Raw genomic sequence first — 27,471 nt, 5'->3', positions numbered from 1 at the left:
CTGGGAAATCCCATGGACAGAGGAACCTGGTGGGCTACAGTCCATGGGGTCGCAAAAAGTCGGATGTGACTAAGCAGGCAGGAAGGCAGGGTTTTCCATCTTTCTCTGTGTTCTATTGCCACTGTTGCTAAGCTTAGATTAGGAAGTCATAAAGTCATGAATGGGGGAAAATGTGAGTAATTTCCTATGAAGAGTACATTTGATTCCAGCATGGAGGTAGACTTTTTGGCGTGGTTATGCCCACTTTTACAAATTCTTCTTTAAGCTTGAGTCTCTAGGCACAAACTAAGCCTCAGAAATTTTATCACTTCTGAACCTTCTATCTTCTGGTCCATTTTGTATATGATCAGGATTAATAAGAGCTTTGGTGCTGGATAAGACTCTTGAGAGCCCCTTGGACAGCAAGGAGATCAAACCAGTCAATCCTAAAGAAAATCAACCCTGAACATTCATTGGCAGGACTGATGCTGAAGCTGAAGTTCCAATACTTTGGTCACCGATTATGATGAGCTGACTCATTGGAAAAGACCCTGATGCTGGGAGAGACTGAAGGCAGGAGGAGAAGAGGGTGACAGATGATGAGATGGTTGGACAGCATCACTGAATCAATGGACATGGGTTTGAGAGAACTCCAGGAGATGGTGAAGGACAGGGAAGGCTGGCATGCTGCAGTCCATAGGGTCGCAAAGAGTTGGAGAGGACTTAGCAATTGAACGACAAGAGCTTGGGTGGGTTGGGTGTCAGAACCTAAAGGAGCAGTGTTTCTCAACCCTGACAGCACGTCAGAATCATCTAGGGGAATTCAAATAATAAAAATACCAATGTGGGGTTGCCCTGAGCAGTAACCTCTCCAGGACCCCAAATGCTCAGCCACCCTCCTTCCCTTGCTGCTTGACTTAGAGCAGAATATGAGAGGGACCCTTTTCATACTGTTCATGGGGTTCTCAAGGCAAGAATACTGAAGTGGTTTGCCATTCCCTTCTCCAGGGGACCATGTTTTGTCAGAACCCTCCATCTGCCTGGCCTGCTGCAGTTCATGGGGGTTGCAGAGTTGGATACAACTGAGTGACTGAACTGAACCGATGGGAGGGACCATAAAGCTAAGAGTCTACCCGGCACTGGGGATGGGTCCTTAAAGGCACTTCTTTCTGGGGCGACGAAAAAGTTCTAGGATAAGAGTGGTGACCGCTTAGTAACATTGGGAATGTAATAACACATGCTACTGAATTATTCACTTTAAAAGGACTAATTTTGTTATACAAACCTCACCTCAATAAATTATTTTCAATGGTGGAAAAACAAACAAACAAACAATGTGAGGGCCTAGCAACCAAACCCAAAGCCTGGGCACGGGACCGGGGTGGGGGAGAGTGGGACTGGGCACCATCATTCTGAAAACTCTTTAATGATTCAATGCACAGCGAGAGTTGGGGGCAACTGACACAGAGGTGCCAGCAAAAATATCTGTGTATACATTTGAGGAACAAATCAGGATACGGTGGCAGTTATAACTGGACTGTCTCATTGCCATCCCAATCTCCGTAAGAACTGAATGTATTTGAGCTTAGAAACTGTTTCTACATTTTAACATAGGTAGCTGTTGAATCACTATCTAATTACATCAAACCATGTAAGTTTTAGAAAAAGGAAAAAGAAAATCAATAGTTAAAGCTTTTGGGGGAAATGCCCACAAACTTAGCAATATTCCATTAGTGGAATTTTTCCTCAGCCTTTTACTTTGGACTTTCTGGAGGATGGACTATTATGCTCCATTATATTAAGGACAAAACCCAAACCAAGTCAAAACCCCAAAAGCAAATTAAAATGAGGCAGCAACTCACTGCACTTTCGGCTGTGAGAGAAGATGATGTTGTTAAACCCTTACAACTAAAGTTCACAGGATGCCAACAATTGGTATATGGACACAAATTGTAGTGATCACTTGTCAGTCAACACAGGCTTTTCCAAAACAGAGTACAATGTGTTCACTATAAATAGTGAAAAGCTAAAATTCTTTTCAACTACAGAGTTTTGATGATGGACGCCACTGTTGCAGGTATCTCCTTCTCTAAAAGGCATTCACAGTATTAAACAAGAAACAATAACCACCAGACCTTACTCTTTGTTTCTCTTTTTTCTGACCTTAACTTTTAATTAGGTTTTAGGATAACTTGGAGTAATTAGACTAAAGCCCAGGCTGTGTATTTACTGCCAGCCATCTATATTATTTATGTGTCTGGGAAGAACAAAACCCAGTGCTATAGTTTTTAATGCCACATGTGATGAAGCTGAATCACAGAAAAACTTTAAAAAGAACAGATAAGCCAATTCTCTTTACTGATATGTTATCTATGCTTTGCGGGAAATATGGGTTAAGTTTGAGCTAAGAATATTTTATTAGCAGATTAACAGCACGGAAGAAAAATCTAGAGTAAAATTATAATTTAATTATTCCAAATAGTTAATATATGCAGTATCTTCAAAATCTAAAAGCTGTTAAGTTTTTGAATTCTGAATACTCACTGATTAAAAGTTAATATGTTACAAAAATGAATTCATAAAAGCAAAGATTTCATTTTGTGATTCTAGAAAACAACTGGTGTCATCTAATAGAAAAATTTAATATGCTATTTAAAGGGCAAATTTGATGTAAAAAAAAAAAAATTGAATAGTTCTTATTGTATATATCTGTTTAATTGTTGTCATTTTATCTCTAAGTGCCAGGTCAAAAAGTTGTTTGATTTTCACATGCAAATCACTAAGTAAAAATCTTTCATTATCTACAGAGACTCTACTACACAATAGATTATAACTTTTTCCTTTTTTAAAAAGATTTATTTACTTATTTTAAATGTTTATTTATTTATCTGGTTGTTCTGGGTCTTAGTGTGGCACCTGGGATCTTCGACTCCCTTGTGGCACGTTCGATCTGGCTCCCTGACCACGGATCAAACCCGGGCCTCCTGCACTGGGAACATGGAGTCAGCCATTGGACTGCCGGGGAAGTCCCCTAAACGTTCAGTTCAGTTCAGTTCAGTTCAGTCGCTTAGTCATGTTCGACTCTTTGTGACCCCATGAACTGCAGCACACCAGGCCTCCCTGTCCGTCACCAACTCCCAGAGTTTACCCAAACCCATGCCCATCAAGTCGGTGATCCCATCCAGCCATCTCATCCTCTGTTGCCCCCTTCTCCTCCTGCCCCCAATCCCTCCTAGGGTCTTCCCCTAAATGTTACTTACTCTTAATATTAAAAATTGCAAAATGAATTGCATGCTTTGAAAAGTTGATTTTCAAAAAAATACCACATTAATCTACAATGTACTTGTTATCAATCCAGGTATTACATAATACTTTAATGCTCCCAAAGCAGAAAAAAACTGTTAGCTCTAAGCCACTGTTTGGGTCTGAGGACATTACATAATTGACGAAAGTGGAATTTTAAAGAAATTGCAGCCAGAAGCTATTCTTTGATTTCATGGAAGGGAAGGACGCCATCTTGTGTTGACAAGCTTCCAAATACTCACTGGTTTTACTGATTTTTTTTTTCCTTTTCACATTTTAATTGACTGTGTGTGGAAGAGTCAAGTTAAAGGGCTAAAGTCTGACTAACCTGTGCAGCGATTCCTATTCTGCTTTCATTAAGACTCCCGATGGCGTACTTATAGCCATGTCCAACTTGTCCCAGGACATTTGTTTTTGGAACCTGAAAAGAAAAATGTGCAGTTATTTCTCACTTTAATTTGCCATAATTCATTTTGATTATATATTTTTAAATGCACATATACCCTCAATTTCGTGATAACACTCTAGCATAGTATTCATTAAACTCCAAGGAAATTGTCCAGTATGTCTCTGTAACTCCTTCTAAACTGCTTCCCATGCACTCTCAGAGGGATAGAACTCAAGTCCATGCTGTTCACTACTGCATCCTCCAGAGCCTAGCACAGACATCTGTCGAATCTAGAAGAATGAAATCTCATACAATTAACAACATAAATGAATAACAATTCCCCCCCTCCCCAAACTCTTACTTGTATGCTACAATGTGAATAAACTATTAGGAATAACAGAAAACATGTAAGGGTAGTTAAGTGTTTTTCTTCTGTTGAGACTTCTTGCGACAAAAATCAATGGAGTGATGTGTGTGTACACATCCATGTGGACACATGCATGTGCACACAAGATAAAGGAGTGAAGAAATAAATTAAACTGTTTACTCATATTTTAAAAATTTAGACTAGGATCAATTAAAAAAAAAAAGACAGCAGAATTCCCTGGCGGTCCAGTGGTTAGGACTCTGCATTTTCACTGCTGGGGCCACAGGTTTGAACCCTGGTTGGGGAACTAAGATCTCACAAGCTGTGTGGCATGGCCACAAAAAAAAAAAAAAAAAAACAGAACTGCTTTATAGAGAGCAGGAGAGAAATAAAAAAAAAATACACTTAGCTTCTTAACATGAGCAGTTAGGAGACAAGAGCGGGCAGCGTGGGGAAAGCAGAAAGAGATGAGGAGACGAAAGAGAGCTGGGGTGCAGCAGCGAAGCTCACACGACACCATCAGGACACCCCAGGAGCACAGACAGTCACCAGGGAGCCAGGAAGGTGACATGCTCACCAGTGGCAGCTGACCGATTGCACCCTGCCCTAACTCAGTCAAGTCTAAAGCACCCCATTCTAGTCATCGCGCCTTTTTTTTTTAAGACTCAACTCTCACCTGCGGGGGGCTGCCTGGCTGTTTTCCATTCTTACTGGGCAACAGCCCCACCTTGTGGCCTCCTCTGAAGCCACGTCTGGCGCACCTTAAGTACCAGGCTGCTAAACGGTGAAGGAGATGGCCCTGGAGACCAGCGGCTGGGCAGACCGGTTTCCATCCTTGGTGTCAATGCTTGTGAGAAGCACGCTGAGGTCATGACCTCAACTAAGATCACTGTTGAAGAGGTTTGCAAAATACTCTCCTGTGTAGGACTAATAATTTTGATACCTTACTAGCATCTGTACATATAGGCAGAGCTTATTCCTTGTCTAAGATACCCACCTTGACATCTTCAAATGTGATTGGGCAGGTGGAAGATGCTCTGATTCCCAATTTGTTCTCTGGTTTCCCTATATGAAGGCCCTCGGAACCACCATCGACCAAGAAGCAGGTAATTCCTTTATACCCCTGAAATGCAGATTTAAAATGCTATCATCACCACTTTGACTGAGAAGATCTGTTATTGCCAAAGGGCTCAAAGTAAACAGAAAACTAAAAGCAGACTTTAGCACTAATTACTAATGAACTCAGAATTGCACCACGTGTGTTATGAAACCAGAGTGGTGAAAGTAGACTCAATATCAAGAACTTCACTCTTTATTTTACACTTTCAGAAACCACTGTTGCTATTAAAATTATTAAGCAACACAAAAGTATTACATGATTAATTCCCCAACTTAAATTTAACTTCATTTTATAAATTTAAAAATTTAATTAAATTAAATGTAACCCTAGAGAAAAAACAAAAGCAATCTTTACCATTTTGCTATATGTCTATTTTTCAACTGAATGTGTATGTGCAAGCTGTCATGTCCGACTCTTTGCAACCCCGTGGACTGGAGCCCACCATGCTCCTCTGTCCATGACGGATACTCTAGGCAAGAAAACTGGAGTGGGTTGCCATTGTCTCCTTCAGGGGATCGTCCAGACTCAGGGACTGAACCAGCGTCTCCTGTGACTCCTGCACTGGCAGGGGGATTCTTTACCCCTGAGTCATCTGGGAAGCCCTTTTTCTTCTAAATGAGAATAAGCTCTTCTTATTTTAAGAATGTAATAAAACATTCTTAATAATAAATGTGCTAGAAAAAGAATTTTAAAAAATGTGCTAGGGGACTTCCTGGCTGTCCAGTCCATTGAAAGACTTCACCTTTCAATGTAAGGGGTATGGGTTCAATCCCTGGTTGGGGAGCTGAGATCCCACATTCCTCCTGGCCAAAAAATAAAACAGCAGCAATACTGTAACAAATTCAATGAAACTTAAAATGAGCCACATCAAAAATTAATAAATAAATGTACCAAATAGCTATCTAAATTCTTCATTATTAAACAGAAAATCTGAAATTCTATAAAATTCAAGATTCTAGCCTCCTGTCTAACAGATTAGGAGATTAATTAAATGGTCCTCCATGTAGCTAAAATTTATTGTTAATTGTAATATGTGTTTTAGGAGGTTAGTAAATTAAGCGGATGAAAAGATGTTGGCTGTCTAACCTTTCCAATTCTGAGGAGAATGAAGAATTTAAGACCAAGTCCTAAGAAGAAAATGGACGTAAGGAAAAGAAACAAAGAGAAAAGATGAGGGGGGCAATGGCGAGCATGTTTGTCTTCAAACTTACCGCAGAAAAGTCTGCATTTGCCAACACCACGAACAGTCCAGCAATCTCAGCGCAACTAATCCACATCTTTGACCCGTTGATGATGTAATAATCTCCCTTTTTATCAGCTCTGGTCTTCATAGCAAATGAATCGCTACCTGCTCCAGCCTCTGAAATGCAGATACTTGATGCCTACATATGCAAGGAAAAAATTCCAAATTAAGACCTATATTTATATTTATTATATTTATATTCTGGATAACAAATACCCACTTACAGCAAAATCAACATTTGAAAATCAAAAACTTTTAGCTACTTCCAAAAGCCTGTACATATCAAAATAGTAATGGCATTCTGACAGCATTATTTCCCAAAATATATCCCACTATTTGTCTAGGTCAGACTTAAAGATCTAAGCACACATATTCAAAGTTACGTTTCATTAAACTGGTTTTCATAATTGCAATGTGAATGAAACTACCAATCAAAATAATAGATGTAATTGGGCCCAAAACAGAAGTAATTTAATTGTGCAGTGGTAATTCTCTAAATTTCCAAGTGTATTTTTCTAGTGTGCATTAGCCACTCAGTTACGTCCAACTCTTTGCAGTCCCATAGACTGTAGCCCACCAGGCTCCTCTCTCCATGGAATTCTCCCGGCGAGAATCCTGGAGTGGGGTGTCATGCCCTTCCAACCCAGGTCTTCTGTGTTGCAGGCACTTTCTTTACCATCTGAACCAGCAGGGTAGCATTAATTTATTGAGCTTGAGTAATTACTGCTTGAGTAATTAGTGGTGCTGTGTTGTGGTCGTAAACAGAAAAGCCAACACTGTAGCTACTTTTCTCCTGAAAACATCCTACATTTAGACAAGATCAGATCCAGGTCAACAACTCATGTCAACTCACCATTTCTGTAGCTAGCTTGGGCAAATAGGTAGCCTTCTGTTCTTCTGTTCCATATTTTCCAATCATCCTGTTAATGAATGTGTTCTGAATGTCACATACCAGAGCCACAGATGCATCAACTTTGGCTAACTCCTCTACCACTAGGATAGAGGAAAAAAATGAAGCTCCCGTTCCTCCATATTTTGTGTCAATTTCAACACCCATCAACTAAAGGAAAAAGAAGGAAACACACACTAAGAAAGCTATTTTTTATATGGGAAAATTTCTTGCAAGAATGAGTTCAAAAATAATTTGTAACTATATACATTCTTAATTTTTAAATTCTGTATGTATATCTTATCTTTATTTGGTATGGCTCTATCCCTCTAATAACAAGAAAAATCTGTAACAGAAAAATCTATAACAGAAATATGTTTTCAAAAGACAAAATGACATGCTAGAACTATCAATTATTTGCTTTTGGTATCTAAAAAACAGAAATAAGAGAGGTAAAATAATTTGAAGGATACTGAAATGGAATAGCAATAAAGTATGTAATAAGGAAACTGGAGAAAGCAGAAAATATCTCCAGTTTCACTGAGCAGACTCTCTTTGAGTCAGTCCCCTCCACCTTGATCCTTTAAACTGAGATAATAATTGAATGAATAACTGAATGACCATTCTTTTGGGCACTATTTCAGCAAGTCCAGATGGTTAGCAGACCACATGTGGTCTAGTGTTTCCTAGAATCACACACAAGACAAGGCCCAGCTGCCTGACAATCATGGTCAAAACTGGTCAAGGCTTTTCAGTTAACTGCCTGACTGTTCAGTAACCAGTCCTCCGTCTGGAACATGAAACATCCACAGTATTCCGTTTTTTAAGTATCCTTGTTTCAGAAAGAGAATGTGTGCACATGTAATTCAAGACCCAAAACTGTGAATACTCTGACCTCTCTTCACATAGAATAAAACTTCGGCCTTTTACTGAGGTGGGTGGGGGGACACACAAAGCCGTGACCAGGCAAGGAGGAATGCTTCTCTCTGTTCTCTCCAGGTCGCAGGGAGCTACACGCGCTGCAGCCAGGGTTCAGTGTTATGTTTTTAGCTGATGGGAAACTTAGCTGACAGGAAGTGAGAACTGCAAGGGGGAGGATACAGGGGCTGAGCAAACCCGCAATGATGTCCTCTGAGGAAGGATTCGGGACTGGGAATGCCTGGAGGCTGACAGAGGCGTGAGAATACTGGACTATCGCATCTTCAACAGCTGTCAGAGACACTGCTTCTCTAAAAAGGTCACCGATGGACATATTTGTCAGTTATCTTGGCAGGTGACCTCTGTAGAGGTCAGAAGTTAGGAGTCATGTGAGGCCGAGAACAGCTGATGCAAGATATGAAAGAACGCAGACCCCCAGGGGGTGTGTGACAAGCAGGCAGGAGTGACTGCGATGTGGCAGGCAACTGTTGCTACAAAGGACCCTGCCTGCAAGAACTACCCCCTCGCGAGACGGAAGCTCAAACTGTGGGACCCCAAGACCTCTCAGAGAATTGAGGTTCTGTAAATGGACCTGGATGAGAAATGGGTGTTTTCTGAACCACTGTGACTTCACATAAGATTCTATTTTCCCAACAGTTTCACTGCTAAAAGAAAGTTGAAAAACTACTACTGTATGGTATTTTTTTTTTAAAAAAGCTAGTATTATTTGAACAGTAAGAAACAAAACAGACATTTCTCCAAGGAAGACATACAGATGGCTAACAAACACATGAAAAGATGCTCAACATCACTCATTATCAGAGAAATGCAAATCAAAACCACAATGAGGTACCATTATACGCCAGTCAGGATGGCTGCTATCCAAAAGTCTACAAGCAATAAATGCTGGAGAGGGTGTGGAGAAAAGGGAACCCTCTTACACTGTTGGTGGGAATGCAAATTAGTACAGCCACTATGGAAAACAGTGTGGAGATTTCTTAAAAAGCTGGAAATAGAACTGCCATATGACCCAGCAATCCCACTTCTGGGCATACACACCAAGGAAACCAGATCTGAAAGAGACACGTGCACCCCAATGTTCATCGCAGCACTGTTTATAATAGCCAGGACATGGAAGCAACCCAGATGCCCATCAGCAGACGAATGGATGAGGAAGCTGTGGTACATATACACCATGGAATATTACTCAGCCATTAAAAAGAATTCATTTGAATCAGTTCTAATGAGATGGATGAAACTGGAGCCCATTATACAGAGCGAAGTAAGCCAGAAAGATAAAGACCATTACAGTATACTAACACATATATATGGACTTTAGAAAGATGATAACGATAACCCTATATGCAAAACAGAAAAAGAGACTCAGATGTATAGAACAGACTTGTGGACTCTGGGAGAAGGCAAGGGTGGGATGTTTCAAAAGAACAGCATTGAAACATGTATATTATCTAGGGTGAAACAGATAACCAGCTCAGGTTGGGTACATGAGACAAGTGCTCGGGCCTGGTGCACTGGGAAGACCCAGAGGGATCGGGTGGAGAGGGAGGTGGGAGGGGGAACTGGGATGGGGAATACATGTAAATCCATGGCTAATTCATTTCAATGTATAACAAAAACTACTGTAATGATGTAAAGTAATTAGCCTCCAACTAATAAAAATAAAAAAAGGAAAAAAAAAAAAGAAATAAAACAATTACTGGAAAAGGCTAATTTTCAAACACGATAACTGGTCAAGATTTAAGCCAATGGCTCTGAACTAATAGGGACTATTAGTTCTGGGACAGCCTTGTGTGCTAAGTTGCTAAGTGTCCGACTCTGTGCGACCCCATGGATAATAGCCCACCAGGCTCCTCTGTCCATGGAATTCTCCAGGCAAGGGTACTGGAGAGGGTTGCCATGCCATCCTGCAGGGGATCTTCCCAACCCAGGGATAGAACCTGTGTCTCTTACATCTCCTGCATTGGCGGGCAGGTTCTTTACCACTAGCGCCACCTGGGGTAGCCTTGCATGTGTGTGCTTAAGTCGCTCAGTCATGTCCCCACTCTTGGTGACCCCATGAACTGTAGCCCAGCAGGCTCTATGGGGATTCAGCAGGCAAGAATACTGGAGTGGGTTGCCATGCTTTCCTCCAGGGAATCTTCCCAACCCAGGGATTGAACCCAGGCCTCCCACACTGTAGGCAGATTCTTTACCAGCTGAGCTACCAGGGAGAGCCTTGGTATTCCAAAAAAATCAAGAAAAATCTTCTTACCTATACAGAAGGGAGAGATGAAGAGCCCGGTGATTCTGAAATGTTCTCCATGGGGCTCCCATGCTGATAACCTCTCCCTATACTCACAGTCAGGACATTTCTATTTTTATCTATTTTATATACTGTGCTTCTATTAAAGCACCATGAGTTTCTAATTAAAAAGTTGGAAACTGGTTGCCCGGGTTAAATCTGATGGATTTCAGATATGAACCTCTTGCTTTTAGGTTTCCTACATACATAGAGATTCAGGTAGATGCTCTGGTGTGAAGTTTTACTAAAGCAAGTTTTCGTATCCTTGGCGTTACTAAGCTGGATAATTTTGTGTCTCAGCAGGCCATCCTGTGCACTCTTCGATGTTGTGCCTGCATCCTACTAGATGTCAGTGGCACATCTAGTTGTGACTACCAATGTCTTTAGACGTTGCCAGATATCCTCTGAGGAACAAAAATAGACCCCAGTTTAATACCACTGGTCTGAAGAAATCACTCTTGCTTCTAACCTTTTACTTAAAAAGCACCGGTATTTCTAATTTTAAAAGTTAATTCAATTAAAAAAAAAATTTAACTAGGCTCTCAATCTGAAAGAGAAGTCACATAATTCTGACTAGGAAATTATGCCATCATTACCATTCCTAAATTTAAAGGTATGCATGCATTTTAACACTGGAAGGTATTTCTGAAAGTTTGAAATTAGAATAATCATGAATTATATACCCCTTGTTGAAATAATCCTTGTATTATGGATTTTTCCATTTTTGAATCTTCATCCATTTTTGAAACAAAAGGAGCAACTTGTTCCTGGGCAAATCTTTTAACTGTAGGGGAAAAAAAATACTAATAAGTCTTTATTTTATAAATCTGGCATGTATTAATTTAAAAAAAAGGAAAAGAGGAAGACTTAAAATTGGCAAAAATTCCATTCACAAACTTAGGAGAACACCGCCCCCAGTCCTGTCACAGGCCATGTGATCTCATAGCAAAGGCCACGCCGTAACCTGAGGGGAAATGTGGTAAACCCGGGTTCACTCACCTGTGCTCTTTATCATCATCTCCTCATCGGTAAATGTTTGCAGAGGGGCAAGAGGTAGTCCATTGGTTGCTGCTTTGAGCTGAGCTTCCGGCTGAGAAGAACTTAGGGCATGAGGAGGAGTTTTCCAGGAAGACAGGCAGCTTGGGAAGTTTCTTCGTAGCTGTGCGAACCATCGCCATTTCGTAGGGAACACGCGCACACGCGCCAGGGCAGAAGAGCATGTCAAGAGGAGAGAATGTCAGTTGCTTTGGGAGTCAACTTTACAAACCCACCCTTTATAACGTCTTTCAGAAAAATAAGGGAGATTGGCCTGGCGCCTGGTCACATCCTGTACCAAAAACCACAGGCTGTGTGATCCGGGGAGGAGCTGTTCTAAAGGAATACGCCTCCCCACATAATTACTTCTTACCTTTGAGGAAACAGAATGTTCCAGGTGGAACTCATTCTTCAAATGACACATTTCTGTAACCTCTTGGCTAGGAAAATCAGACTCTAACAGTACTGACTGACTACGGTGAAGAGAATTCTCCCGTGGGGCAGGGCTGTGTGAGGCCCAGGGACAGCTGAGGGAGCCGAGCATCCCAGCTGCCCTGCCCGGCTGCATGGAGCTCCGCTTTTTGGGTTTCTGTGGCCAGTGTTTTGTTTTGTTTTTTTCTTCAGCTTCTCATTAATTAGTACCAGAACATACAGGTTAAGAAAACAGGCTCCGGAGTCCGAAAGAACTAGTGTCAGTCTGGCTGCTTATTATGTGATCTTGAAGTGAAAAGTGAAAGTCACTCAGTCATGTCCAACTCTTTGTGACCCCATGGACTATGGAATTCTTCAGGACAGAATACTGGAGTGGGTAGCGGTTCCCTTCTCCAGGGGATCTTCCCAATCCAGGGATCAAACCCAGGTCTCCTGCATTGCAGGCAGATTCTTTACCAGCTGAGCCACAAGGGAAGCCCAAGGATACTGGAGTGGGCAGCCTATCCCTTCTCCTGCAGATCTTCCTGACCCAGGAATTGAACTGGGGTCTCCTATATTGCAGGCAGATTCATTACCAACTGAGCTATGTGATCTTGGGCAGGTGGTTTTTAACCTCTCGGTTAAAATTGCTCATCTTAATTTCCTTCCCTGTAAAAATAAGGATAATAACCTTTGGAAAATAAGGACAATAATTTTGTGGAAGCAGTCTACATCAAGGGTTTAGCATGGTACCCACTGTACAGTAGGAGCTCAACAACAGTAGTGACTAACGCTCCTCTGACCCCTAAGAACACAGCAGTGCTGGTCTAAGAGACATAGGCAGGGTTGGAACTCCGTGAAACTGCAAGGCTAGCTCCTCCTGCCATTAGTGTGCCCCCTGTCACAGGGTCCCAAATCCTTCTACTTCTGGTCAACAATGGATTTGTTGACCAGAGAGACCGTCCGATTTCAATGAAAAGAAGAGAGAGACAGAGAGACATCATCTGATTTCAAATGCTTGTTATAAGTCTGTTCTCTGTGTCTGCACCTCCATTGCTGTCCTGCAAGCAGGTTCATCTGTACCATCTTTCAAGATTCCATATGCATGTGTTACAGGGTGGGATGAATTGAGAGAATAGCATGGAAACAGATACATTACTGTAAGTAAAAGAAAAAGCAAGTGGGAATTTGCCGTGTGACACAGGGAGCTCAGGCCAGGGCTCTGTGACAACCTAGAGGGGTGGGATGGGGTGGGATGGGGAGGGAGGTGGGAGAGGGGTTCAGGAGGGAGGGGACATATGCATACCTGTGGCTGATTCATGCTGATGGATGGCAGAGGCCAACAAAACATTATAAAGTAATTACCCTCCAATTAAAAAAACAGTGTAAAAGAAAAAAGAGTACATGGAATATCTAGTATCACCTCTACCTGGGAAGAACCCAGAAAATGCTAGGCATTAGAGCTAAAAAGGAAGAGAAGGAGCACAGATAACTGTGGCTTGGGATGCAGGGATTCGGACATCAGGTGTAGGGGTATTAAAAGATAGGAAGTTAAATAAATGGATAAGTGTAAATTGCATACATGAAGAAATTATATGAAGGTGAATTATTTTGGGGAAAAAAATGCTTGTTATGCCTTCCCAATTTTTTTTCTGTAGAATTTTAGTACAGGGGAAACAAATGAGGAATTAGTTTTTTCCTGAACACACACAAAACACGCCAAGTGAAAGAAGCCGGCTCAGAAGATCATTTATTTATGTAAGTCTCTTTATATGAAATTTCTAGAACAGGTAAATCCATGCAGACACAAAGTGGGGCAGTGGTTGCTTGTGGTTCAGGGCGAGAATGAGTGGTGCCTGCCAAAGGGCACGGCGATCTTTTTGGGGTGATGGAAATGTTCCAGAATCAGACTCTGATGCTGGCTGCACATCTCTGTGTATTTACTGAAAACTACTGCATTATACTCTTAAAGAGCATGAATGATGTTGCTGCTGTCACTCTGTCATGTCCGACTCTTTGCGACCCCACGGACTGCAGCACGCCAGGCTTCCCTGTCCTTCACCATCTCCCGGAGCTTGCTCAGACTCATCATCACTGAGTCAGTGATGCCATTCAACCACACTATAATTACACAGCGTGAATTACATTGCTATGTAAATTATACCTCAGTGAAGCTGTTAAAAGAATTAGTGTTTTCCTTGCAGCCAACAAAAATTAACAGAATATACTGAGGATCTGCCAAATGCCTGAGAGAACACAGGGACAGAGTTTACCAGCTTCTGAGAAGCTGAGGGCACTGTCAGGACAAGACAGAGTTCATGGAACAGGCAAGAAACAAAGTCAAGCTTTGCAAAATTAAAAAGCAAATGTAAAGTTGAGGGGGAAAAAAGCAAATTAAGCAATCCGGGACTATGCCCACAAGGCACAGCCAGCCCCCATTAAAAATACAGAGGAAGGAATAGTACTTTCACGCACACACACACACACACAAAAACCCGGGGGGACCAAATTCTTCTTAAAACCTGGAGAGAGGGGTCTCTCCAAGACCACCTATTGACTCACTGGAAAAGACCCTGATGCTAGGAGGGATTGGGGGCAGGAGGAGAAGGGGACGACAGAGGATGAGATGGCTGGAGGGCATCACCAACTCGATGGACATGAATTTGAGTAAACTCCGGGAGTTGGCGATGGACAGGGAGGCCTGGTGTGCTGCAATTCATGGGGTCGCAAAGAGTCGGACATGACTGAGCAACTGAACTGAACTGAACTGATTGCTGTCAAACTGCAGGGGATATCTAGTTGGGTACACTTGTCCAGACTAAAGCTTTTACCCTCAGAAACCCTGCAGGTCACAACAGAAAATAGTATACCTGTGAGCCAGAAGCTCTGAGATACCTGTTCAAAAGATAGGCACCATCGGACAGCTAAGTAAAATGATGTAGAGGGTTGGCTCCTATTTGAAGTCTTATAGGGACTTGGAAATGTTCTTGTTCCCTTGGCTGACATGGTTCCTGACAATTGTCTGGCCCTTGATAATCTTCTGACAGAACAACTGCTTCCTGCTGCACTTGGATCAATGTGCCAGAACAGATAAAATTTAATATTAAGGAAATACAAGCCTAGGCTACATATTGTCACCCGGCTTATTTAACTTATATGCAGAGTACACATGTGAAATGCCGGGCTGGATGAAGCACATGCTGGAATCAAGATTGCTGGGAGAAATATCAATAACCTAAGATATGCAGATGACACCACCCTTATGGCAGAAAGCGAAGACAGACTAAAGAGCCTCTTGATGAAAGTGAAAGAGGAGAGTGAAAAGCTGGCTTAAAACACAACATTCAGAAAACTAAGATCATGGCATCTGGTCCCATCACTTCACAGCAAACATAAGGGGAAACAGTGGAAACAGTGACACACTTTACTTTTTTGGGCTCCAAAATCATTGCAGATGATGACTTCAGCCATGAAATTAAAAGACATTTGCTCCTTGGAAGAAAAGCTATGACCAACCTAGACAACATATTAAAAAGCAGAGGCATTACTTTGCCAACAAAGGTCTGTCTAGTCAAAGCTATGGTTTTTCCAGTAGTCCTGTATGGATGTGAGAGTTGGACTATAAAGAAAGCTAAATGCCGAAGAATTGATGCTTTTGAACTGTGGTGTTGGAGATTTTTGAGAGTCCCTTGGATTGCAAGGAGATCCACCCAGTCCCTCCTAAAGGAAATTAGTCCTGAATATTCATTGGAAGGACTGATGCTGAAGCTGAAACTTCAACACTTTGGCCACCTGATGCGAAGAACTGAGTCACTGGAAAAGACCCTGATGCTGGGAAAGATTGAAGGCAGGAGGAGAAGCGGACGACAGAGGATGAGATGCTTGGATGGCATCACCGACTTAATGGACAGGAGTTTGAGGAAGCTCTGGGAGTTGGTGATGGCCAGGGAGGCCTGGCAGTCCATGGGATCGCAAAGAGTCAGACATGACTGAACGACTGAACTGAACTGAACTGAACAAGCCCAGGTGATATTGCCTCCCTTATCAACATTAAGGAAGACCAAAGTTAACCAGGTTCCTTCTCTAGGTCCTTCAATGGTTATTGTTCTCCTTTACATCCCTTGCTTGTTTAACCTTTTGGTTAAGTTTGTGTCCTTTTGGCTCCAACAGCCTGATGTAAGGCTCATGATGGCTCAAGGAACTCAGCCCATTCCAGTGGAGAGTGGCCCAGGTCCCTACAGGTGCTTGGAACAGTCAGCGAGGGACGTCTACACCTCTAGGGTAGGCGAAGGTCTGCGGTCCCTGTCCAGCAGGAAGAAGTTTCAGAATCTTGAGCATCTTAAGAACAACAATGTACAGTCTCTCAGCAGGGAATGAGACAGGTCTGGGGTCTGGGACCCTTTGCTGCATTGCTGCAAAGTTTACACCTGAACAACCGCTCCTCCAGCAATAAAACACAAAGAAACTATATGGGATGAAAAATAACTGCCTGCATGAGCAGTTAGGGCAGATTCTGGGCAAAGGATACAAAGAGACCAAAAAACCCAATTGCCATGAAGAGCAAAAGCATGCCCCAGCACCCAACACCACCTAAGGGGTGGGCAGACCACGTAAGTAAGCCGCCACCCCCCCACTTGACCCCTGGACACATCCCTACCCTCTCCCATATAAGGAACAAGCTCAGCCTTCCTTGGGGTGCAGAGCAAGCAAGGGCTTGTTTTCATATACCCCCACCCTGCAGCAGGAGTCCCAATAAAGCCTGACCTGGGGAAAAAAAAAAAAGCATATGTAGTAATATATTGCAATGTATTTTTTTAATAGCTTTGAGTGTTCACTGAAAAGCTTATTGATAAAAAGAGGAAAAAAGAAACAAGAGTCTGACATCACTGTTAATCTCGCCTACATATGGGTTAGTCTCTGCAGTTCTGTGCCTAAGTACATGCAGTCTGCTCTGGGTTCTCCTGGGGAAAAGAAATACTGGCCAGTCAGGGAAAAAAGAAAAAAAAATGTGTCCATCTCAATTTTTCCAGCTGATTTTGTTTTGAGAATTAGGAGACAGACAATTCAGGGCAAAGCTGCATGGACCTTTTTCTTTTCTCATTAAAAGACAGAGCTGAGACGTGAAAACTTGGGACTAGATAAAAGGAAGGGGGAAGACACCGCCTTCTTCCTGTTGAAACAGATGACAAGAATGAAGACACAGGATAAGGAATGAAGTCAGAGATGCAGGTATGAGGGGCCCCCAACCCGACCTCCGGTGGGTGGGGCAGGGGAGCGTTGCTAAGCAGCAGGAGGAGACAGAGTGAGCAGCAGCAGGCACAAGGAGGGAGGAAGGGAGGGAGAAGGGGAGCTGGAGTGCAGTGTGGGTGTCCTTCTGGTCAGTGGCTGGATGGGCCCTCAGTCTATATTTGAATGAATGAAAGAACGGGCCAAGCTACTTTCTCCACAAAATGCTCTGGAATCTTGCCTATTACATGTCAAAAGCTGTAATACACTGCCCACATTTCTTATTTCTAGGGGAGATTTGCTTCACTAAACCCACTACAGAACTCGCTGTACATCACCTTTCTACCAAAGCTAATCTTCAGCAGAAAACCCAGCACTGAGAAACTCAGGATGCCAGGGGCTCTTACTGTACCCAGTTTTCCGTGCTGACACAACTGTGCCCCCCTTACTTTCAATACTGCTACTGACAAAGTATATGACTGTCCGACCCACAGCAGTTACTTTAGACACAAGATAACAGGGGCAAACGTACTTTAAAAAAGTGGTGTACAAGTATAGAAGACTCATCATAAAATAGTGGCTGTGTATGCTAAGTGAATGGAATCCATTATAAACCAAAGCATTGAAAGATAACACCTCTCCTTTTGGGCAGGAAAAAAAAAAAGATTTTCTTTTAATATGGCAGTTCTTAATAAAGGAGATATCTCCTTGCCTTGCCTTTAACAGCTCAGCCCAAGGTTTCCGCGATGATTTTCAACTGCCCCCTGCCCTTCAGTGTTGACCTCAGCCTCTGCAATTTGGTGTCCACTCCATCAAAATGATTTTCCACGGTTATAACCCATTGCACCACATCATCACATTTTTTTGTATAGAGCAGCAATTGCTAGCTGAATGGAATAATGGTTATTTATGCCTTGCCAAATACTTTTCGAAGCTTGAGTCTGATCTGTTTCCTACTCAACTGCCCAGAGTTCTGCTGCACTCAGAAGTACTAATGATCAAATCTGGGGTCTGCAGGCTCCTATAGGCAGAACAAAGCCCAAGAACATAGATGGGGAAAAACTATATTTTATTTCACTAACCTCTAACTGGAATATTAGAGATTATGCTAATACTTGATTCAGTTCAGTTCAGTCACTTAGTCGTGTCCGACTCTGCGGCCCCATGAACCGTAGCACGCCAGGCCTCCCAGTCCATCACCAACTCCCAGAGTCCACCCAAACCCATGTCCATTGAGTCGCTGATGCCATCCAACCATCTCATCCTCTGTCGTCCCCTTCTCCTCCTGCCCTCAATCTTTCCCAGCATCAGGGTCTTTTCCAATGAGTCAGCTCTTCATATCAGGTGGTCAAAGTATTGGAGTTTCAGCTTCAACATCAGCCCTTCCAATGAACACCCAGGACTGATTTCCTTTAGGATGGACTGGTTGGGTCTCCTTGCAGTCCAAGAGACTCTCAAGAGTCTTCTCCAACACCATAGTTCAAAAGCATCAATTCTTCAGTGCATTCAGCTTTCTTTATAGTCCAACTCTCACATCCATACATGACCACTGGAAAAACCATAGCCTTGACATTATTAGGTAATGCTAATCAAGGAAATCAGTATTCTTTGAATGTTGGCAACAAGTTACAGTAGTTATTATCTGTGATTGTCACCAAAATAAATCACAGATACCTTTACATCAGTTGAAATATTGTTGGGGGCTCATCACCACTTCAAAATTATAGTAGTTATCCAAATTTCTGTCAGGTCTTACTTAAGAAGCACATATTCTTGTATTGCAATGTAAGGCATATGTATCACTTTTATGGTAACAAATTTCCTTTGTGATCCTATATGTTTTATGCATTTTAAAACATTTTGAGAAAAGGTCTATAAACACTTCATTGCTGTCTACCTTCCACAAATAGCACAAAGAAGCTTACGAACGCCCAACTGCTGAGTGTTCTGGCAAAACTTGTTTAATTCATTGAGTGAATCACAGCCCTTCTCTGCTACGTTCTAGCTAACAAAGTGCTGTTGGAAACCTTCAAGTGTTTCAGTCAAGAAGCTTTCACACGTCTGAAAGGTAAAAAAGGAAGACAGGAGAGAGGTCTTTTCCAAGGACACGATCGGATATAACAAGACCTTGCGCCCTAGTAGACAGTGGTTCCCACCGCCTGTGCCTTCCTGGTTCTCCTTACTGCACATGTGCAAAAATCTTTTTTTTTTTTTTAATTCCATTAAGCACCAGACTTCACAAGAGTTCATTCTAGCCAGTTTTTCTTGTTTTAACTTCTGACAATGAAAAACCTGGCTATGGGCTTCTCATTGGCTAGGATGAATCTGCTTATTCAAACCTAGCACATATATGAAATCATTTCAGAACATACTACACCATGAGAATCAAATTAATCAGAGTGCTTGGGTCCAGTTCTGTCGTTAGCCCCATGTACCCAGTCAAAAGACTGCTTCTGAAAGCTCTTTCTTCACCCCATCTCAGTGTGGTTGTGTGATTCACTTGTAATGATTCTGAGACCAATTCCAACATCTGAGGGACGTCCCCACACCAACGAGCAACTTTCCAGCGCCAACTGAGGGTCCTTCTATTCAACTCGATTTTGACATTACAGACCTGTGAAAGCAGCTCTTCTGCCCCTCTCTCGTTTCCCCATTTCCATCCTCCTCTTCCCTTCAAAGAACCTATTTAAGAAATGAGAGCACCGAGCAATTTAACCTAACTCCCGACTTACACTCTCCTGAATGCACACTGTGCCTTGCCTACCCTGCTGATTCTCTTCCAAGAAGTGAAGACTAGCCCTTTAATCCCAAGATAACATCTGAAGAGAATCAGCCAGTCTGCAAACAATGGAGAAGGAGGCAGAATCCAACCTTCTGCCTCAGGGATTCACTGATACTCTCCCACTCCACCCCACTCCCGCCCCGCCCTTTTTTTCCCCTCTGAAACTGTCAGGGCTGAGCAGAATCTTTGGAGGTGGTCTCAGGACACGAACCCACCTTGCCCCCAGATTTCCAGCTTTTCTGATTAAAGCACCTTTTCTTTTTTCTGACACTTGCCTCTTGATTATTGCCTTTGAGAACCAAGCAGCAGAACCTGAATTCAGTAGCAGATTTTGGCACCCAACGTGGGACTGGGCTCTGGTGGTGTCTAGTTGCTTCAGGCTCCCTGGGCTGGAGCTGCCAGCTGCAGTGACTTGCACTTAAAATGGTGCAGCATAAAACTGCTTAATCTTCAAGAAGTTTCAAACAAAAGGATTTTTTGACAACTGCAGGTTTTTAATAACTTTTAAATCATACTGTTGAACTGGGTAAGAAATACAAAAGGTCTAATGGAAACTGATTTCATAAAACTGTTAAAAAGAAATTAGTTGACTTGAATACACTGGTGAATACAGTTATAATTTTTTTGTTTTGTAAAATACTATTGGCTTTTAATCTTATTTTCCCAGATGTGAGGAAAACCTTTCCCCTTAAGCTAATTATGACAGACAGCAATTTGGTAAATTATACATTTGTTAGCAGACTTGAAACATTTTTTCCTCTCTACCTGATCCCTCCAGAGACTGAAAACGCTTACGTTCCCAACAGGTTTATCAAGGAAATTAGGAAGGCCACATCTTAACAGGTTCAAAAATCTCACAGTATTTTGGGGATCTCAAAAAGCAAGGAATTCACCTAAATCCACAGTGCAAAACTACCAACAAGCCGTTGGTATGGTTTTCCTGGTCCTGAGACTCCTTATGAAAACTTTTGGCACAGCCAATTTAAAGGAGCCAATATAATCAATTAATCAGATTCATTTTACAAACAAGTTTAACCTTAATTTGGTTATATTTGATTAAAACAAAGGTAATTTTAGATAGAGATGTTTCAATGGATATCAAATTCTGATTCTGTTGAGTTACTCAGTCATGTCCGACTCTTTGGGACCCTATGGACTGCAGCACACCAGGCTTACACGTCCATCAACAACTGCTGGAGCTTGCTCAAACTCATGTCCATCGAGTCGGTGATGCCATCCAACCATCTCATCCTCTGTTGTCCCCTTCTCCTCCTGCCTTCAATGTTTTCCAGCATCAGGGTCTTTTCCAGTGAGTCAGTTCTTCACATCAGGTGGCCAAAGTATTGGAATTTCAGCTTCAGCATAAGTCCTTCCAATGAACACCCAGGACTGATTTAGTTTAGGATGGACTGGCTTGATCTCCTTGCAGTCCAAGAGACTCTCAAGAGTCTTCTCCAACACGACAGTTCAAAAACATCAATTCTTCGGCGCTCAACTTTCTTTATAGTCCAACTCTCACATCCATACATGACTACTGGAAAAACCATAGCCTTGACTAGATGGACCTTTGTTGGCAAAGTAATGTTTCTGCTTTTTAATATGCTGTCTAGGTTGATTACAGCTTTTCTTCCAAGGAGCAAGTGTCTTTTATTTTATTTTACTTTTAAATTTTATTTATTTATTTTGCTTTACAATGTTGTATTGGTTTTGCTATACATTGACTTGAATCCGCCACGGGTCCCCCATCCTGAACCTCGCTCACACCTCCCTCCCCATCCCATCCCTCCGGGTCATCCTAGTGCACCAGCCCAGAGCACCCTGTATCATGCATCGAACCTAGACTGGTGATTCGCTTCACATATGATAATTTACATGTTTCACTGCCATTCTCCCATATCATACCGCCGTCGCCCTCTCCCATAGAGTCCAAACGACTGTTCAATACATCTGTATCTCTCTTGCTATCTCACATAAAGGGTTATCGTTCAATTCAGTTCAGTTCAGTCGCTTAGTTGTGTCCGACTCTTTGCAACCCCATGAATCGCAGCACACTAGGCCTCCCTGTCCATCACAAACTCCCAGAGTTTACTCAAACTCATGCCCATCGAGTCGGTGATGCCATCCAGCCATCTCATCCTCTGTCGTCCCCTTCTCCTCCTGCCCCCAATCCCTCCCAGCATCAGGGTCTTTCCCAATGAGTCAACTCTTCTCATGAGGTGGCCTAAGTATTGGAGTTTGAGCTTCAACATCAGTCCTTCCAATGAATACCCAGGACTTATCTCCTTCAGGATAGACTGGTTGGATCTCCTTGCAGTCCAAGGGACTCTCAAGAGTCTTCTCCAACACCATGGTTCAAAAGCATCAATTTTTCAGAGCTCAGTTTCCTTCACAGTCCAACTCACATCTATACATGACCACTGGAAAAACCAGAGCCTTGACTAGACGGGCCTTTGTTGACAAAGAAATGTCTCTTTTTAATATGCTATCTAGGTTGGTTATAACTTTCCTTCCAAGGAGTAAGCATCTTTTAATTTCATGGCTGCAGTCACTATCTGCAGTGATTTTGGAGCTCAAAAAAATAAAGTCAGCCACTGTTTCCCCATCTATTTGCCATGAAATCATGGATGCCATGATTTTAGTTTTCTGAATGTTGTGCTTTAAGCCAACTTTTTCACTCTCCTCTTTCACTTTTGTCAAGAGACTCTTTTGTTCTTCTTCACTTTCTGCCATAAGGGTGGTGTCATCTGCATATCTGAGGTTATTGATACTTCTCCCGGCAATCTTGATTCCAGCTTGTGCTTTCTCCAGCCCAGTGTTTTTCATGATGTACTCTGCATATAAGTTAAATAAGCAGGGTGACAATATACAGTCTTGACGTACTCCTTTTCCTATTTGGAGCCAGTCTGTTGTACCATGTCCAGTTCTAACTGTTGCTTCCTGACCTGCATACAGGTTTTTCAAGAGGCAGGTCAGGTGGTCTGGTATTCCATCTCTTTCAGAATTTTCCACAATTTATTGTGATCCACACAGTCAAAGGCTCTGGCATAGTCAATAAAGCAGAAATAGACATTTTTCTGGAGCTCTCTTGCTTTTTCGATGATCCAGCGGATGTTGGCAATTTGATCTCTGGTTCCTCTGCCTTTTCTAAAACCAGCTTGAACATCTGGAAGTTCATGGTTCACGTATTGCTGAAGCCTGGCTTGGAGAATTTTGAGCATTACTTTACTAGCGTGTGAGATGAGTGCAGTTGTGAGGTAGTTTGAGCGTTCCTTGGCATTGCCTTTCTTTGGGATTGGAATGAAAATTGACCTTTTCCAGTCCTGTGGCCACTGCTGAGTTCTCCAAATTTGCTGACATATTGAGTGCAGCACCTCACAGCATCATCTTTTAGGTTCTGAAATAGCTCAACTGGAATTCCATCACCTCCACTAGCTCTGTTTGTAGTGATGCTTCCTAAGGCCCACCTGCCTTCACATTCCAGGATGTCCAGCTCTAGGTGAATGTGAGTGATCAACCTTCATGATTATCTGGGTCGTGAAGATCTTTCTTGTACAGTTCTTCTGTGTATTCTTGCCACTTCTTAATATCTTCTGCTTCTGTTAGGTCCATACCATTTCTGCCCTTTAATGAGCGCATCTTTGCCTGAAATGGTCCCTTGGTATCTCCAGTTTTCTTGAAGAGATCTCTAGTCTTTCCCATTCTATTGTTTTCCTCTATTTCTTTGCATTGATCGCTGAGGAAGGCTTTATCTCTCCTTGCTATTCTTTGGAACTCTGCATTTAGATGGGAATATCTTTCCTTTTCTCCTTTGCTTTTTGCTTCTCTTCTTTTCACAGCTATTTGTAAGGCCTCCTCAGACAGCCATTTTGCTTTTTTGCATTTCTTTTTCTTAGGGATGGTCTTGCTCCCTGTTTCCAGTACAATATCACGAACCTCCATAGTTCATCATAGTTCATCCATCCATAGTTCATCCAAGCTCCATCCATAGTTCATCAGGCACTCTGTCTATCAGAGCTAGTCCCTTAAATCTAATTCTCACTTCCACTATATAGTCATAAGGGATTCGATTTAGGTCATACCTGAATGGTCTAGTGGTTTTCCCCACTTTCTTCAATTTAAGTCTGAATTTGGCAATAAGGAGTTTATGATCTGAGCCACAGTCTGCACCCGGTCTTGTTTTTGCTGACTGTATAGAGCTTCTCCATCTTTGGCAGCAAAGGATATAATCAATCTGACTTCAGTGTTCACCATCTGCTGATAAAACATAATTCTCAACTTTTACGTTGTGCTTTTTTTTTTTTTTTTGGTCAACAGGTTTTTCTAACATGGAATAATAGCATGAGCCAGAATTTGTGGCTTTCATGCTTGACTTTGGAGAGTAAAAACTCAACCCCTTCTTACAACTTTCTAAAGCCAAATGATTCATTTGTCCAAGATAAATGATCCACAAATGTGCCTTCCCTGACCACCCCCTACACCACCCTCCCAGTGGCCCTCCTTAAAACTCTTCGGTTAGACCAGATGTTCAAAAAGCTTCTGCCTGATCCCCATCCGGCCTCCCACGGGGAGCCTCTTACACACCCAGCTGGTATTCTTCACAAACAAACATAAAGCAAATAGAAACACAGTTGTTCATTTTCCTCCTGGTCCTTCTAAAAGAGAGCACACTATGTACCACATTCTGGTTTCTCCCAACCCCAGGTAGCAACATATTCTGGAGAGGTTTCTAACATGTAACAGAATTCCCTTTATTTTCATAAGTGATGCTGCAACAAGGAAGATCTTTGCTGTGAATGTGTCCATCTGCACCTGGACTGTGGACCTGGTTATACAAATCTGCAGGACATAAAATACCACAGAAATATATGTACACATTTCTTTGGAAGAGAACTTCTCTACCCCTTTGGCTTCTAATGGTAGGGGTTGGGGTGTGGTGGGGGTGCTAGAAAATAACTGACAATAGATTTACAAGAGAAAAGAAAGTTTGTTTATATCTGCAAAGGTACTTTCAGCAGGCTCTGTCTGAATATAGAAAATGCTTCTTTCTTGAGGCTGCTGAATGGTCAAAGGGTTTAGGGTTAGAATAATTTTCATACCATTTTGGTGGGTTGTTATTTCCTTGTTATTACAATAATATCAATTTTCTGGTTTCAATAACTGTATGACTGAGATGTAACTATGGGAGAATCAAAGAGTGATGGACAAGGGAATCTCTGTCTCTACTATGTTTATGTAACTTTCTGTGAATCTAATTACATATTTCAAAGTAAAGTTACTTTAAAAGATGCTGCAAACAGTAAATTTGGATCTACATGATTTCACGTCTGTGCATTTTACTTCTACCTGCAGCATAAGCTAGAAGAGGGAATTTTCCAGCAAAGGGCAAAATAAACTCAAAATACTGATACATTTTCTCTAACTGCGATTTCCAGCAGTTAAACCATTCTCTTTCCCATTAGCAAATATATCATGGGCCCTATGTCCCTAGCATCTTGCCAAAACATCTGGTAGGCCAATGTTTAGGTCTCTGCATGCCTCCCATAGGTTAAAAAAAAAAAATTGTGTCACAGTATTCTTATACTTGTCTTCATTTATAAGTCTGCACCCGACGGTGTGATCACTCACCTAGAGCCAGACATCCCGGAATGTGAAGTCAAGTGGGCCTTAGGAAGCATCATTACAAACAGAGCTAGTGGAGGTGATGGAATTCCAGTTGAGCTATTTCAAAACCTCAAAGATGATGCTGTGAAAGTGCTGCACTCAATATGTCAGCAAACTTGGAGAACTCAGCAGTGGCCACCGGATTGGAAAATGTCAATTTTCATTCCAATCCCAAAGAAAGGCAATGCCAAGGAACGCTCAAACTACCTCACAACTGCACTCATCTCACACGCTAGTAAAGTAATGCTCAAAATTCTCCAAGCCAGGCTTCAGCAATACGTGAACCATGAACTTCCAGATGTTCAAGCTGGTTTTAGAAAAGGCAGAGGAACCAGAGATCAAATTGCCAACATCCGCTGGATCATCGAAAAAGCAAGAGAGCTCCAGAAAAATGTCTATTTCTGCTTTATTGACTATGCCAGAGCCTTTGACTGTGTGGATCACAATAAATTGTGGAAAATTCTGAAAGAGATGGAATACCAGACCACCTGACCTGCCTCTTGAAAAACCTGTATGCAGGTCAGGAAGCAACAGTTAGAACTGGACATGGTACAACAGACTGGCTCCAAATAGGAAAAGGAGTACGTCAAGACTGTATATTGTCACCCTGCTTATTTAACTTATATGCAGAGTACATCATGAAAAACACTGGGCTGGAGAAAGCACAAGCTGGAATCAAGATTGCCGGGAGAAGTATCAATAACCTCAGATATGCAGATGACACCACCCTTATGGCAGAAAGTGAAGAAGAACAAAAGAGTCTCTTGACGAAAGTGAAAGAGGAGAGTGAAAAAGTTGGCTTAAAGCACAACATTCAGAAAACTAAAATCATGGCATCCATGATTTCATGGCAAATAGATGGGGAAACAGTGGCTGACTTTATTTTTTTGAGCTCCAAAATCACTGCAGATAGTGACTGCAGCCATGAAATTAAAAGATGCTTACTCCTTGGAAGGAAAGTTATGACTAACCTAGATAGCATATTAAAAAGCAGAGACATTTCTTTGTCAACAAAGGCCCGTCTAGTCAAGGCTATGGTTTTTTCAGTGGTCAAGTACGGATGTGAGAGTTGGAGTATAAAGAAGGCTGAGCTCTGAAGAATTGATGCTTTTGAACTGTGGTGCTGGAGAAGACTCTCAAGAGTCCCTTGGACTGCAAGGAGATCCAACCAGTCCATCCTAAAGGAGATCAGTCCTGGGTGTTCACTGGAAGGACTGATGTTGAAGCTGAAACTCCAATACTTTGGCCACCTGATGTGAAGAACTGACTCACTGGGAAAGACCATGATGCTAGGAAAGATTGAAGGCAGGAGGAGAAGGGGACGACAGAGGATGAGATAGTTAGATGGCATCAGCGACTCAATGGACATGAGTTTGGGTAAACTCTGGGAGTTGGTGAAGGACAGGGAAACCTGGTGTGCTGCGGTTCATGGGGTTGCAAAGAGTCGGACTCAACTGAGCAACTGAACTGCGTCTAACTGTGAGAATTACTTTAAAAGTAAATTAACACAATGGGATATAATTACACACCTATCAGAATGGCTAAACTAAAACAATTTACTGACAACTCCAACTGCTGGCAAGGAGGAGGAGAAACAGGATCTCTCGTACCCTGCTAGGAGGAATGGACAATGGCAGGGCTAAGGCGAAAAACAATTTCAAAGTGAAAGCAAAGTGAAAGTGTTAGTCGCTCAGTCCTGACCAACTCTTGCAACCCCATGGACTGTAGTCCACCAGGATTCTCTGTGCATGGGATTTTCCAGGCAAGAATAGTGGAGTGGGCTGCCATTTCCTTCTTTAAAATATATATGAGTTACTCCAAACAGGAAATAGAGGAAGAGAGGAGGA

The 27,471-nt window shown here is 42.2% G+C and overlaps 1 protein-coding gene across 1 annotated transcript in view; it reads right to left on the bottom strand.

Moving 5' to 3' along the window:
• ACADSB (acyl-CoA dehydrogenase short/branched chain) overlaps window positions 1–27,471 on the bottom strand; it is a 41,179-nt gene that overhangs the window by 9,042 nt on the left and 4,666 nt on the right. The window contains exons 2-7 of the mRNA XM_020899018.2: window positions 11,509–11,668; window positions 11,193–11,293; window positions 7,254–7,460; window positions 6,369–6,539; window positions 5,035–5,160; window positions 3,611–3,703 (exon numbers count right to left, since the gene is read on the bottom strand). Of these exons, the coding sequence (XP_020754677.2) occupies window positions 3,611–3,703; window positions 5,035–5,160; window positions 6,369–6,539; window positions 7,254–7,460; window positions 11,193–11,293; window positions 11,509–11,668 (858 nt within the window). The remainder of the gene's footprint in view (window positions 1–3,610; window positions 3,704–5,034; window positions 5,161–6,368; window positions 6,540–7,253; window positions 7,461–11,192; window positions 11,294–11,508; window positions 11,669–27,471) is intronic.

The sequence above is a fragment of the Odocoileus virginianus genome, chromosome 7, assembly GCF_023699985.2.
Source record: "Odocoileus virginianus isolate 20LAN1187 ecotype Illinois chromosome 7, Ovbor_1.2, whole genome shotgun sequence".
In the NCBI taxonomy this organism is placed as follows: domain Eukaryota; kingdom Metazoa; phylum Chordata; class Mammalia; order Artiodactyla; family Cervidae; genus Odocoileus; species Odocoileus virginianus.
The sequence above is the reverse complement of the archived record's forward strand: the minus strand, read 5'-3'. Positions and strand labels throughout refer to the sequence as shown.